Source organism: Lonchura striata, chromosome 4 (genome assembly GCF_046129695.1).
Source record: "Lonchura striata isolate bLonStr1 chromosome 4, bLonStr1.mat, whole genome shotgun sequence".
Taxonomy (NCBI): domain Eukaryota; kingdom Metazoa; phylum Chordata; class Aves; order Passeriformes; family Estrildidae; genus Lonchura; species Lonchura striata.
In genome coordinates, this window is record NC_134606.1 from 3,913,216 (window position 1) to 3,928,843 (window position 15,628).

The 15,628-nt window shown below is 36.4% G+C and overlaps 1 protein-coding gene across 3 annotated transcripts in view; it reads left to right on the forward strand.

The window, feature by feature from the left end:
* CTNNA2 (catenin alpha 2) overlaps window positions 1-15,628 on the forward strand; it is a 465,423-nt gene that overhangs the window by 53,936 nt on the left and 395,859 nt on the right. For all 3 annotated transcript variants that reach the window (XM_021535749.3, XM_021535753.3, XM_021535748.3), the window contains exon 2: window positions 1,635-1,741. In XM_021535749.3, the coding sequence (XP_021391424.1) occupies window positions 1,640-1,741 (102 nt within the window). In that variant the 5' untranslated portion in view covers window positions 1,635-1,639. The remainder of the gene's footprint in view (window positions 1-1,634; window positions 1,742-15,628) is intronic.

Sequence of the window (15,628 nt, forward strand, 5' to 3'; positions counted from 1 at the left end):
GCTCCCACATCACCCATGTTTACAGCAACTAGAAACTGTCTCACAATTTTCTTTAATCACGCCTGGGTGTTTTCAGCACTGTAAAACATGAAACCTAATGGGTTTTTGTGGAAGAGTGGAAACTGAATAATAGTGATTTTAGCACTCACTAGATATTATCTGATAATTCTGTTACCAAATGTTTGCAAGTGAGAGGAGGCTAATGGTGGTTTTATATGTGATTTATAAATATATTGATTAGGGAGTTCTGATATGCCTCTCTTTTGGAGCAAGTATTTAAATCCAGTGAGAATCTTTTGCAGAGACTCACCAGCCTGTTTATATTGATTGATAGTGATTCCTCAAGACATTCTCCTGAGTAGAGCAGTAGATTTTATTTTGTATATACTGGATAATGCTGCTAAATCCTGAGAAAGCACCTTACTGAATTAAGCTTCATTAAGTGGATTGTTATTCACGGAGCAATTGCTGAGTTTTTTTCGTTCCCTTTATTATGGTGGTGATTAATTTGTTTATTTATTTATAAATTTTAGTACTGAAATTAGATTATTGATTAGAAATACTAAGATAACATACCAAAGTTGCTAAGTGAAAAGTACTAAAATTGTTTTTTGAAGAAAATAATTTAAAATTTTAAGGATATTGTATACAGAGGGGCCTGACTTGAATCTCACAAGGTCCAATGTGATATTACTGGTTTGTCTTTACTTGTTAAGTGGTATACAGGACTTCTAATTTCTCATATTAATTTGAAAATAAAGGGAAAGATTTATATCAGAATTATTTAAAATGAACTTTTTTTTTATTAGATTTTTCTGTCCTCTTGGGTTTGGTAGACAGGTTAATTTATATGTGGCTCTGCTTGTCACCCAATACTTAAATCACTTTCCAGCTCAGTGAGGTGCATTGGATTTCTCTTACAGCCTGACAGCTGGACTTCTCTGTATCTGGAATTTCCAAAATAAAGTCACCTCTTCAGAAAATTGCATGAAAACCTGAACTGGTGAATAAAATAACAGCAATTTGCTTTTGTCTTCATTTTGGGTTTTGTTTAAGTTTTTAAGCCTAAGATGGTCTGGAGAATTTGTTTTGTTTTTAAATGAGTACTCCTTGATGCAAAATTAAGAAATGCTGAATGCCGTGGGGGAAGTTTGATTCAAAAATCTGAACAGAGTTGCTGAATTTGTTTTATTCCACTTCTGACTCTTCCAGTTCCTTGCCTCTCCCACTCCGAGTGGCACAGGGGGATATGGGGGTTGTAATAAGTTGATAAAACTTCCTCACACTTTTCCCCTGCTCCAGTTTGGGGTCTCTCTGTCTCTGTTTGGGGTCTGCCCTTCAGGATAAACCTGCTCCTGCCTGTGCCCTCACTGAGATGTGGTTCCTTCAGGACTCACTTATCTGCTGTGGTGTTGGAAGTACAGGAGTAAAAATCATTTGGAATATAAACACCTAAGCACCCACTGGACGTAGCAGTGGTGCTCCTGGGAGTTCTTGGGAGTAGAGGAACACCAGCAAGATTATGGAGAAGTATTTGATGTGTGGCTGTATGTATTTATTCTTTACATAAATGCTATGCAGTATGTGGATAGTGCACTAATAATTTTCATGCTGTGTAATTTTATCTGTTCCAGGGAGTATGACTTCTGCAACGTCACCTATCATTTTGAAATGGGACCCCAAAAGCTTGGAAATCAGGACTCTCACAGTAGAGAGACTACTGGAGCCACTTGTCACCCAGGCAAGTGTCTTTGGTTTATTTTTTTTTCTTTCTTCAGCCTGATGCTGTGTTTACTCTCTTTACATAATTATCTTAATAGTATTTGATAATAAAAACATGAGCAGTTTTTGTTCGTCATCTCTGTTGGAAAGCTCTGTTCAAACATGTTTAGAGACTTGTTCTAAATAATTTATAGTCTCAAAATGTGAGCAGGAATACAGTAGCAACAGCTATTTACTTATGTCTGTCTTATAAAGCAATTTAGAATCTTAACAAACAGTCAAAGATTGGGATCTGACTGAGACATGCTTCTGGTTTGTTATTTCACCATGAAAGAGAGTTTCAGAATACAACCAAACCAAAACCAACCATCCAAATTACAGAAGCTATTAAATCCTGTTTCATTCTGTCCTGCCATCACTAGGAGTGTGTGTAGAGGCCTGATGCCTTTCTGTTTCAAGTTGGTCTAAATAGGGAGAGCTGCTTTAATTACCCCAATTCCTCTGCTCTTTCAATGAGTCACTTTCCAAAGAAATAACATCTGGTTGTCATTTTTTGTTTCTGAAAAGAAATACGTTATTTCTCTACAAATTATTCTGGACATGAAAGTCTCTAAGTGACTCAAGGCAGAGCGCCTTTCGTCCTTTCATTGCACATGGTGATAACTTGGTAACTAACTTCCATTGTAAACCCTGATAATGTTGTTCCTGACGTGAAAGACAGACTAAAATCCTGAATTCGCTGTGAAACCAGCTGAAAATGAGGTTGCCAGTTCTCTGTTACTCTGGTGCTGATCGACATCAGCAAGTGAATCTGCTGTGCACCAAACTGTTGTGAAACTCAAGTTACTGCATCCTCTGGGAGGGAATTTCGTGTTCTCCTTTTGCTTTATTTTCCACTGTTTTGCCCAGAGAAAAGAAAACATCAGCCCAGAAGTACCATTGTAGCTTTACAGTTTCACCAGGTGCTTGCTGGGTTAAATTTGGGCTCAGCTACGCCTTTGTTTGATAGCGCGCTGGAGCAAACGTAAATCAAGAAATTACAGTCTGAGCTACAAGACATGGATTTCTTCAATGATAAAAACTCATGTTCCCAAGATTGTATTTTGATGAGCAACAATGTGTTTCTATTTTAGCAGCATGTCAAGGAGACTAAGGAAAATAAAATGCTGTCAAGAGAGGGTAGAGAAATGTTAGCCTATTGTTTTATTCAACTTTTATTAATATTTCCATTCTGATTTCTTCTTTTCATAGGCTTCTAGATAATATGAATAAATAAACAAAATAAAGCTTCCTTTTTGAACATGTAATATAATTTCTTGTATTAGGGAAATAAGTAGATTTGCTTATTTCCCTCTACTTTGGTTCCAGTGGAGTATGTTTGGCTGGAATGTGTTTTATGAACCACACAAAGATAATCATGAAAGCTCCAAGTGATGAAAAATCTGAAATCTGTTGCCTTCTTTATCTGTTGCATTTCTAGCTGAGGCTATTCAGCTGCTCTTTCTGGTTTTTTTTTTTTTGTTTTGTTTTTTTTTTTTTGGTGTGTTTTGTTTTTTGTTTTGTTTTTTGTTTTGTTTTTTTTTTTCTCTCAGATAACTTAATGATCATCCCAGCTTTAAAGACTTTTTGTTTTTTTTTTTCTCTGCCTGAAATAGTATTTGTAGTCTGGTCAGGTCAGGAATAGTCTCTGGTTTACCTCTGCCTGTGTGGTGGCAGCCTCCACAAGATACCATGTGCAAAGATTAGGATCTCCTTAAAAAGTTTCAAAGCAATTTCCTTCCTGAGAGAGAGAACATCTAATTTGAAACTTTATCTTGGCAAATAAATAAATAGATACATGTATAGGTGTTTAATCCCATTCAGTTTGAGCTCTGAAGTCCATTTGTGGATTCAACTGAGCTGCTTAACGAGGAGATCTTAGAGATGGGAAATTCTTCCAAAAGTCATTGAAACAGGTCACTGGATAGAAGAGAGAGATTTAATGGCCACAAAATGCAGCAGAACTTTCACAAAAGTTCCTGAGCAGCCTTTGAAGGCAGTCCTTCCTTAGAGTAATTCAGGTTGGAAAAGCCCTCCAAGGTCATTGAGTCCAGCCTGTGCCCAGTCCCCACCTTGTCCCCAGCCCAGAGTGCTGAGTGCCACACCCAGTCCTTCCTTGGACACCTCCAGGGATGGGGACTCCAAACCTCCCTGGGCAGTTGCAGTGCCTGATCACCCTTTCAGTGATGAAATTCTTCCTGATCTCCAACTTGACACTGTTGTGGTTTTTTTTTTTTTTAATGTTATATTAAAAATATTTTATAAAATATTAAAACCTACGATAACATTTTTTATAAAATATTAAAACATTTTTATTAGCGTTTTTACACACTGTTTATGTAAGTAATGATTGTTTTGTACTTTTTTGTGAGAAGAGAGAATTAATAGATTATTAATTTGATCAGTATAGTTGGAGGGGTGGTAATTTTATTTTTTAATTTACTGTTACTTTTAAAATTCTATATATTATAAAGTTAGAAATAAAACTTCTTTTTCTTCTTTTCAAAAAAAATTAACTTTATTTCTGATTCTATAATATATAGAATTTTACAAGTGACAGTGGATTGGAGGATGAAATTGCCACCTCTCCAGCTATACTTTCAAATTGTCTATCAAGTCTCTCTTCTCACAAAGAAGAATGTAAAACAATCATTATTTACATAAACAGTGTATAAAAACTCTTAATAAAATATAAAAACATAAACAACTTAAAAAAAAAAAACTTAAAAAAAACAAAGCAACCTGACCCTCCCCTGGCACAGCTCGAGGCCATGTCCTCTCATTCTCTTGCTGGTTGTCTGGGGGAAGAGGCCAATCCCCACCTTGGCACAACCTCCTTTCAGGGAGTTGTAGAGGAATTTTGACCAACATTTTGGAGCAGATTAAATCCTGAGTCCCCTACAGCCAAAATTTGCCTGATCTTATGATTTCCAGCACCACCAGGACAAATTAATGTTTTATTTTGCTATTTGCATTTGAATAATCAGAGTACCCTCTTGTTCTCCGTGCTGTATAATTTTGGACAATGCTGGAAAAACTGGAAATTGTGGTGTACAAGTTTTAGGGCCCAAAAGTGCTAATTTAGTCCTTTGTATGTGTGAACTTAGACTCTGAACTCAGTGTACATGTAGGCACATGACTGACAGATTTCCAGATGATGGCACATCTACTGATTTCTACTGATATTTTGGAGAGTAATGCAGAAATGTGATGTGGGTTTGACAAAGAACGCCTCAGTGAGGCAGGGTTGGAGAATGGTGCATTAAAAGTGAATTTTAGACAAGCTCATTAGTGTTCCAGATGAGAAAATATGGATAACCTAAGAACTGATTTAGATGAAATTACAAGACAAGAAGGCTGTCTGAGCTGGAGGCAAAAAAAAAAAAAATAAAATCCAAAAATATATTAACTGATCATGAGAATGCATTAGAAATGACAGAACTGCATTTATTCTAGGAAGCCCTGAACTAGCAAACTAATTAAAACTTTGTGTGGCTGTCAGAGATGTGAGAGGATTGGAGCTGGCTGGGGTAGCCTGTTCCCAGTGCTTGTTGTCATGGTGGAAGAGGAGCAGGTAGGGCCTCTCATGTCATTTATTAATTTGCCAGTACTGAAATTTCTAATAAATACGTGCTGGAAAAAAAAATAATTAGAATTTCTGTTCTCCACAGCATTGAAATTACTAATTGAAATGTGTCTCTTTTCTCTGGCTTTAGTGTCACAATTAGCTAAAAGCATAAGGTAACTGTATTTATTGCTAGTTTTGTTGGGTTTTTTTACTTTTTTTTTTTTTTTTTTGCTATGAGTCTTAAAATTTTCAATTCCACTACATGTTTATAAAGACATATATAATTAAAACATATTCTCATATTCTCAAGGGTTACTGCCTATTACTCAAACCTTCCTGCAGTTACCAAGTGGGTTGCAATTTTATTTGTTAGACTGTGGGAGGTTTTCCTAAGAAAAAAGAATTACATTTTTAGGAAGGTTTTAACTGCAATTACATGATATTTTATATATAGCTGAAAAATAAGACTTTTGGAACTTATCCATAAGGAGTCGGGGGATTTGTTTTTGTTGCTGGTGGTTTTGAGTGGTAATTAAATATGAATTTAAATGCAATATATATATGTTAAGAAAAGAAATAAATGCCAACTATAAACCACCAACTTCCATGCAATTGTTTTTTAAAAAAATACCAAAAAATAATAATGTATGCACAAATGGATGAAAAGATGAAGGAGATATGTCAAGTTTTTGAAGATGAGAAGATGAGACTTGCTCTGTTGAGAAGATTTAAATTTTCTAATGTTTATCTGTGGTTCTTTTCATTAGTTTTGCCTAGGAATTTTAAGTATTCAGCCTGTGTGGCTGTTTTACAACTGTGCCTTTATTACCAGAACCATGCAGCAGTTGTGCCTTTTAGGATCTTTACTTTTTTGGACTGTTACTTATTATTCCAGAGTTTTAACAACAGCACAAAAAATGGTGAGCGTTCCTGTTGCAGACTGTTTGTAAGTGATTCTGTTTTCCTTCAGTGTGACACACTTTTGTCCTCCTAGATTTGCTGCAGAGAGACAGTTCTGATGGCAGTGCATGTTTTGTGGGTTTTTTTCCCCAATAAATTTAAGATGCCAGTTACAGCACCTTAAAAGAAGCAATAATCATAAGGCAGGCAAAAATAATTGATTAATGATTTTGTATTTTTTAAAAAATTACATCACTCAGTAAAATGAATTGTTTATATCTATGAAATAAATGGATAAAATTCCAAATAGTTTTATTTTGTGTTGTTTATGTAGAAAATCATAGTAATAATGGCTGATGTTATTATTCATGGATTTAGGACTAATCCAATCCCTTGTACTCTGTGTTTGGAAAGTGGGCAAATTTTTATATTGCCATAAATATATAAACATAACTGCATTCCCAACAATTCCAATTAATTGCATATTACTTACATTTGGTGAACCTTGGTTTTATTAAATTTGAACCTTAAATCTGCTCTGCTCTTTTCCATGAGGAAGACATTATTTATTAATCTTGTCAGCTGCATTTGAGCCACAGCTTTACTTTTATAGGGTTGGTGAATGTCTTTTCATATTTCAAACAAGTTTGGGAGAAGGTGGGTAATGGAGCACTTCATACCTGATACCTGTTGCACTTGTTTTAGTAATTGAAGTGAATTCTCCAGAAATTTCTTTATTTGGTAACTGGATTCAGCTGAAGTTGCCTTCAAGACAGACCTAAGGGGAAATGAATGGAAAAGATTTATTTTTTGATCATTCAAACTCAATTCAATTGTATAATGAGGTTAATATTAGGTCAACATTATTATTTTTTTTTACCTGAACAGGACTGTTCTCCCAGTAGTGAAACTAATTCTTGTTCAGGCTCTTTCTGTCAGAGCAGTCTGAAATCTGTGGTGTTTTGGGGAGTGTGGGAGCCTGGCCTGTGTGCCAGCCTTCCCTGGCATGGATTAGGTGATGGCTGATCCATGCTGGGGAGACAAAGTCAAATCATATCACAAAAGGAATATGGAATTTTTCTTTCTGAAACTGAACTCCAAACATTTATATAAAGTTATTAGATTGAATAGGAAGAGAATCCTCCTTTCTTTCTCCAGCATTATAGAAGCATACAGCTGTTGTAAGTTGAAGAAACTCTCTAAAATCATCAAGTCCAGCAGTTCCAGGAGTGCCAAGGCCACCGCTGACCCGTGTCCCCAAGTGCCACATCCACACAGCTTTTAAATCATGCCAGGGATGGGGACTCTAGCACTGCCCTGGGCAGCCTGTTCTGGTGCTTGACCACCCTTTCAGTGAAGAAATTTTTCTTGATATCAAATCTAAACCTCCCATGGCACAACTTGTGCCATTTGCTTTTGTCCTAAGTCTCTACTATATATTGCTTAAAATAATTCCTGAACTGGGCACTGCCAGCTGCCTTTTTACATCAGGATGTTTTTTCAGCCTTTAGAGAGGCATCTGTTGCACTCTGGCCATCCCTGTTTCTTGTTGCCATTGGACTCAGTAACATTTGTGCCTCTCTGCCAGCTCTGGTTGGGATCCTCTCAGCATGGAGACTTTTTGTGCTATCTAGGAGAACCTTTAGATAAGTTTTGTTTTTTCTGTTTTTATTCTCCTGTGCTTGAAAGCTGCAGGGTATTTTCAGAATGCAGTGTCCTGTAAGATCTGGGCCTTGTCAGTCTGTGCCTCCCATTTCATTCACTGTTCAGAGGTGTTTATGGGTGTGTACTTTGGATTTTGTGCATGTGCAGGTTGGGATTTCCAGGGGGAAGAGTGAGGACTCTGAGGGATTTAGGTCTCATCCATTGCTCCCATGTTCTGCTTTTATGGAATGATGGTTCTTAACTCAGAGCAATGCAATATGATGGCTGCTTTTTCTCCTCTCCAGCTGTACAAGTCACTGTGGAAAGATGGTGAGAAAATTTGTCACTGGTGTATTGTAGCTGGAAATGCAGATTGTGCCGGGAGCATTTTGGGTGTGCAGTAAGCTGTGACTGAAAAAGCTCATGGCTAAAATGAACCTGCTCTAATTTGTAATTAATTGTATGAAATGCTGGATTTTCCATGCATTGTCTAACTCCTAAATTCTCTTCATCATTAGGCAATTATTAGCAGCTCAGAGGTACCAGAAAGTGTTTTTGTCTTTATGTGATATGGACAAAATAATTTTCTTTGCAGAAACTTTTGGTTGGAAGGGACCTGAAAGATCACCTTGTTCCAACCCCCTGCCATGGGCAGGGGCACCTTCCACTACCTCAGGTTGCTCCAAGCCCTCTCCAGCCTGGCTGACCCTTTCCTGTAAGTGTAGGGATTAATTAGTGCAAACAGTATCATTGCTGGAGCCCAGGAAGGTTCCTGATCCTGTCTCCATCCTGTATCCTGAAATAGTATCTTTGGAACTTGTCTAGACAGCTTTCTGACCCAGTTCTATTCTTGCAGATGGTTTTCTGGCAGCTTTCATGGAAGGCTTTTCAGAAAATGTTCTTGCTTGGGATTTCCAAACTCTAATCAAGAAGATGAATCTAGTTATTGAAGTGTTCTTCTTCTGCTTGTGTCCTTGAGGATGTATAGAAAGGTCTAGTGAAACAGGGATGAGCCTTTTTCATGTCCCCAAATCCACAATTCAGCAAGTTCTTAACAATCCTGCTGATTTAATTTGGGTCATCCCTGTAAAAGGGGAACATCTAAAGGTTTTGAGGGAAAATTGGCTTTGATTGCGTTTTTAGATGATTTTTTTCCCAGTTTGCTTGAAAAGTTCTATGTTTTGGGTTTTTTTTTTTTTCCAAAAAATCTTGTGAACTGCCTGTCACTTCCAAAATTTCTCAGGGTTTACAAATATATTAGCAAATTACATTAGTTTTCTTTTTATGTTAAAAATGCTGATTAAAGCAAGATAGGTATATCACCTCATGTTTTAAAAGACGATTGCATAATTGAAGGGCAGTGGCATTGATGCAAAATCAGAAATGGATTTTCATTTTGGCTAATAAGGAAATCCTTGTTCATAACATAAACTTTTATTTACTCAAAATGTTTGACACATTTTTTGCCAGTGGTTAAATGAAAGACTTCAGAATTACTGCAGCAGATGCAAGTGCTGACATAATAATTTATATAACTGGAATGGTTCTAAGTCTAGGATATTTTTCTCATACAAATGTAGGGCTTTAACAGGCAGGTAACTTCAAAATAATGTTTTTAATATCACTAAATGTGAATCAAGTGTATTAAAGAATTTTAGTCACATACTGTATGAGCAGGGCCTTGGTGTGGTTTGTTAAGGAGCAACTTCCAAATAACTGTTCAAATATCCAACTGAATGTGAGTTCATCATAACATGATAAAGTGATCCTTAAGTGCATCAGCTGCTGGGTGTAAAGTAGATTTTATTTAGGTGTTATTATTATTGTAACACAGCGTTTGTTAATGGGATTATTATTGGAAGGATTTCCCCTTCTCACAAAAGCTGGTGACAAATTGGAATCAGAGATCAGAGAAGAGTCATGTGAATTATTGCATTTTTGTATTTTAATGGCAGCCTAAAGACTTTGGATACATTTGATCTGTACAAAGTCTTATCAATTAAAAATAAATTGTCTTAAATTTGCTGCCAGTATAGATTTTGAGACTATTTCTGGTAGCACTTACAGTGTAAATTAATATTTTATGATTCTAATCTAAACTAAACTAGAATATGGGATTCACACCCTGAAACTAAAACATCCAAACACTAAACACCCTCATCAAGGATTTTGGAGTAGCTATTTGCAGGACAAGGAGTAACTTAGTAAATTAAGAGGTATTATGATCTTAACGAGTATGTGTTTGTGTATCAGCAAGAGGTTATTTTGTAGTGAAGGTTTTTTTATTAATCCTACAAGATCCTCTGCTTTGAAAATGAAATGGTAAGTGAATGTAAACTATAAATAAAGGGCAAATTACATACAAGCTGGAAAGATGGGAAAATCAGTGCTACCGGATTCCTTGATGAAGAATTGGATATATTTTTGAAGCGTGGCACTCATGAGGGATTTTAAATCCTGGGGCCACTTTGGGTCCTGCATGACAAGAGAGACTTTGAGGGACTGGAGAGAGTCCGGGGAAGGGAACGGAGCTGGGGAAGGGTCTGGAGAAGCTGAAGGAGCTGGGAAGGGGCTCAGGCTGGAGCAAAGGGGGATCAGGAGGGACCTTGTGGCTCTGCACAGCTCCTGCCAGGAGGGGACAGCGGGGGGGTCGGGCTCTGCTCCAGGGAACAGGGACAGGAGGAGAGAGAATGACTTTAGATTGGATATTTGGGAAAATTTTGTCATGGAAAGGGTTGTTAAGAAAGCGGAGTCACCATCTCTGGAAGTGGTCAAACACTGTGTGGATGTGGCACTTGAGGGTGTGGTTAGGTTTCCTTGGTTGATGGTTGGACTTGTTGATCTTAAAGGTCTTTTCCAACCTCAGTTACTCTGTGAGATGCTTTAGGTCCGCCAGGAGTCATAAACCTGGCAAAATAATGACTGGAAGAACAAAACCCTACAGTAACAGGTCTTCTCTCTTTCTGAATCAGGGAGGGGGCAGCGTTGCTTATTTTCTGTCATCAGATTTCCCAGGGAAAAGAGAAATAGAGCAGCACCTCTGTGATTAAATATGTATGTTTCTAATGACTTCAGGAGCAATTTGGATATTGAAATTTGCAATCCATCTTAGCTTCATTCTTCAGAGTGATCTGAAAATCTTACTCACTTTCTTCTTTTTCATTAACTTCATTAGCTGTATGTGTCATTAGTCTGGAAAAGTTAGAAAGGATAGAAATAATCCTAATTACAAAAATAATACCCTAATTACAAGATTTTGCTTTGAGGTGTTAATTAACCTAATTCTAATGATCCATGTTCTGAGAAGCAGTGTCAGTTTCTGTTCCATTGCCCTTTATTATGTATTTCTGAACACTGATTTATTTATTACTGATTTATTTTATTACTGATTTATTTGCAGTTCAAAGGACTCAGGGCATGGGTACATGGATGGCTCCTTTGTTAATTTCTATGGAATATTGATTCCATTGGATGTACAACTTTGAATGGATCCAATTAGACTTTTTGGGTAATTTTGACTGTTTTATGAAATTAATTATTTTCATATTTTTTTTAACTAGAGAGATTTGAGCTTTTGGTATGTTTTAAAGATGACCTTGATTCTCCACCAGAGAAATTTAAATGTAGTTTTGCCTTAAGAAAATGGTGTAATTGTGCCTTAAGCACAATAGTGTAAATTACTGTATTTGTTTTCCTGTTTGGTAAATTAATTTTCAGTATCTTTTCTCACAAGCTCATCAGTGGTTGGTGTTCTTGAATATTATGTGTCTGAGCAGCAAATGCTCAGATTGGAAAGAAATATTCTCTTCTACTTGTCTCTTTCAATGGTATGATTAATATTTTCCCCTTTTTGTATTGGAGTTTCTCTCTTATTTAGTCTGTTTCTCTGTACTCCTGTAATACTTTGGTACTCATTGATGAGATTTCAAACCTTTTACTAATTTATCATGAGGGTATTAAGGATATATAACTCATTCTTAGCTTATTCAACATAGATTAATTCAATATTGCGGAGATGACCTTTGATGAATACACAAGGAATATTTCTCTTCTGAGTAGAAATTTTCCTTTTCGTAGATATCTGTTTTTAAAATGTCTTTTTAATATCCTAAATGAAGGCAGCGCTAGAATTTTGATTCTCATTCAGTTTCTTGGGTCAGTGTGGAACAAAAGACTGTCTGCACGAATTTCCTCTCTTCCTTATGAATAAAAGGGTATTTAGCCAAAAAAAAAGCTCAGTCATAACAAAGTAATCTTGACACTTAATGTGAGCATTGTTCTTTATGAACCTGTTTTAAATATGAAAATTGAGTATGCGTAGCATTTTAACTAATTAATTTTCACTTAAGAATTTAAGAATTTTCACTTCAGCTTAATTTTCACTTAAGAAACTGGTAGTGTGGAAAAGGTTAAACCAAAGGTATTGGGTTTGCATGGCCAGGTTTTGGTAGGGAGGGGGCTCCAGGTTTGGGGAGAAGTTGCTGGAAGCTTCCCCCATGTCCATGGAGCCAATTCCAGCCAGCTCCAGGATGGACTCACCACTGGACAAGGCTGGCACCTCTGCACTTTCTTGCTCCAAATCCTTATCTCCTTGTACAAACAGTTAATCTGTAAATTTCCAGAGAAGGGTTTTGGAGAAACGAGATTTGCAACAAGAATTAATTTTTCTGATTAATTTCATCTTGCTCCCTGATAATGAAAATGAATTGTACCTGCTTATGCTAATAATAAATACTTCCATTGGAAGGTGTTCATGTAAAAACATGATGAATCCAGTGTGCTGAATGGCTTCTGAATGTGGAGTTGAATATTTATTAATGTATTCAATTTTTCTCCCAGGGAATTACACAAATCTACACCCTCAGTGTGGAATGATTAAGCTTTTTCTACTCTGCTTGAAATACTTTAATTGGCAGGTAGTGTTATACTTTCCTGACAAGGATGGAAAAATATGAGGGAAATGCATGCATATGAGGCGTAACATTTATATCTATTTTAATATCTATACCTATAGATACTAAAATAGATATAGATAGATATCTCTCTTTTTTTTCTTCTTTCTTTTCTGTCTGCTTGGTACATATTCTTTAAATCTGCTTCATTCCCATGTTCCACCTCATAAGATCTCTGTGAATGCTTCCATAGCCTGTAATATTTGTATTTTTTATTTCTTTTTAGGCTGAGTGTTTTTATGTATGTGCAGCATGATATTGTTAACTGTTGGAATGTGGTGGATTAACAAATTTTGTGGCAGTGCTTTTACCCTTCATGGAAAAGTAAATGGTTTTTGTTTGTGCAGTTCCTGTCTGACACAACTGAAATACTTGTTAGAGTAGCTGGAAACATGCAGGTGTATCCTTGTAGTGCTGACTGTGATCACTGAGTTAATTTTTAATGGTCCATGTCCTATAAAATAAGCATTTCATTGTGAGCCAATGATAGGATGATTAAATCCACTAGCAAAGAGATAAATTCTTTTTGGAGCTCCTGAATTCAGCAGCATTCCAGCTCATATGTTCAGGATATAATCAGGGTCACATCATTTACTTCCAGCCAGAAATCACTGCCACTTTACACACAACCCTTTTCATCCACAGAATATTTGTCATGGTGTTGCTGCAACTCTCAAGAATTCCTGAAAGTCAATTTAAATGTATTTAAATCTGAAATGCAGAGAATCTCAGAACTTTGGGCCTGTGAGCCAAAGCTTAGAATTAAACACAAGATTTGATCTAAGATCTTGGAAAAGGCTTCCAAACTTAGGTGCTAGAAGCAATACTGTAGATTTATAGTTTAAAACAGAGACATGTTAAGCTAAGTAATAGAAAGTTTAGAGTTTAAGATATAGAAAAAATAAAACAGCTACAAAAGTAAACAGAGAGATTAGAATGCAGTACTGTAGGTTTGTGTGCCATAACATTATTAGTTAAAAAGGCTTACACTGTACCATAAGTACATAAGACAAAATATTTAAAGATTAAGTCAAAAACTTAAATATCCTTGTTAGCAGAGTTTTATTAGTCAATAAATCCTTAAAAAGTCATGTAACTTAAAGTCTTGTAACCTTCTACACCATACTATAACAATGTGAGCCAAACTCATCCTTCCTACTTATGTAAAAATTGAGAAAAGAAATGGCATCATCAAAAACAACTCGGAAGTCCCATTCCAAATTCCTTCCAAAATTGGGAATTTTGGAAGTGAATTATCACAATTGTGCTTTTGTTTGAGCACACAGGAAGAAAGTCCAGGCTGTGAGCTGCATCTATTCCCTTCCCTGTGTGGCAGACAGCTCTGGAGACAGAAATTTCTACTTCCTTGCTGGTTTGCTTGGCCAATAAGAAGAAATAAGGAACATAATTTTCTGTTTTCATATTTTGGTTGGTACCTGGTTGCTAGAGATTTCAGTCTCTTTGTAAGGGGCTTTCCTGTGTTTCCACCTTGGTTGTCTGTCAGGTTTTGTTTTACCCTCTTAAAGGGCATCCTGTGAGTCCATCTCTTCACTTACATTTTAGTTGTTTGGAATATTGTCTAGAAAGTAGCATTAGGTTTTTATTAAAGAAAAGGTGGGGAGGATGATTTTTGACACTGGTAAAAATTTCAGCAGTCGTACTGGCATTTAGAGGATTTGGTCTCTTTTAAAAATTAACTTTCTTCTAGCAGTAGGCAATCTGCAAGAGTGGAAATGATTATTGTAATCATCATCCTAGAGCTTTTTTAGGTGCTTAAATTTACTGAACAAAAGTTACTAAGCACTTTGAGACTGAAGGCTGAAATTTTCAGCTCAGTGTAGCAGATCATTGCATAATATTTTATACATCTTTAATGAGAGATTAGTAATGCTTTTGTTCTGCACACCTCTCAGCCTTTTTCACTGAACTTAAAGAGTAAAATTGATCCAATCAAGTTACAAAATTGTGTTCTTTTTTCAAGTGATTGGCCCTGCAGTTTTCTCAGTAGACATTAGAGTCTGTGAAGGATGCTGGCTGTGGGGTTTGTGCTTTGGTTTTTTTTGTGTTTTTTTTTTTTTTTGTTTGTTTTGTTTGTTTGTTTGTTTTTTTTTTTTGTGGTTTTCTTTGGGTTTTTGTGGTTGTTTTGGTTGTTTGATTTCAGTACTTTTAATTTATTTTCTTTGTTTTGTGACTGTTTTGGTTTTACAACCTGGCACCAACCCTGGATGAGCCAGCAAAGATATTGAACATCCGTAGATCTTTTATTTTCCATCTCTCATGGAAATGAGATGGAAAGCCTGGAATATCAGTTTGTACTGAGCTGTGGAAGTTTTATGTATAATCAAATAGTGGCTTTATACATACTTTTGTCCCCAGAGAAATTAGAAGCCAGTTATGTCAAAAACTACATCAGAATAAATGAAGCTTTAAATGAGCTTTCCTTTTCATTAACAATGATGCTGCTAAAGCTGATTTGACCTGAACTGGGATAAATCCCTTAAAAGTCTTCTGCAACCTTTGCTACAAGACTGCTGGGATGGGAACCCAAAGGATCTTTAAGTTTCTGTCACATCCTCATCCTCCTGGGCTCCTCTCCAGCCCTTTGCTCTCACCAATCACTTGGGTTTGTCCCCAAGCCTCATCCTGTTCCAAAATGCCTATAAAACTTAGGAATTGCATGTCAAGAGACTGCAATTAAATATTTTTGAGCTGGAAAGAAAAGGACTGAAAGTATTAAAGGTCACCTTTATGGAGTGGAATTTTGTGAAGGCAAGCAGTTTTAGAACATTGGAGGTGAGGGTGT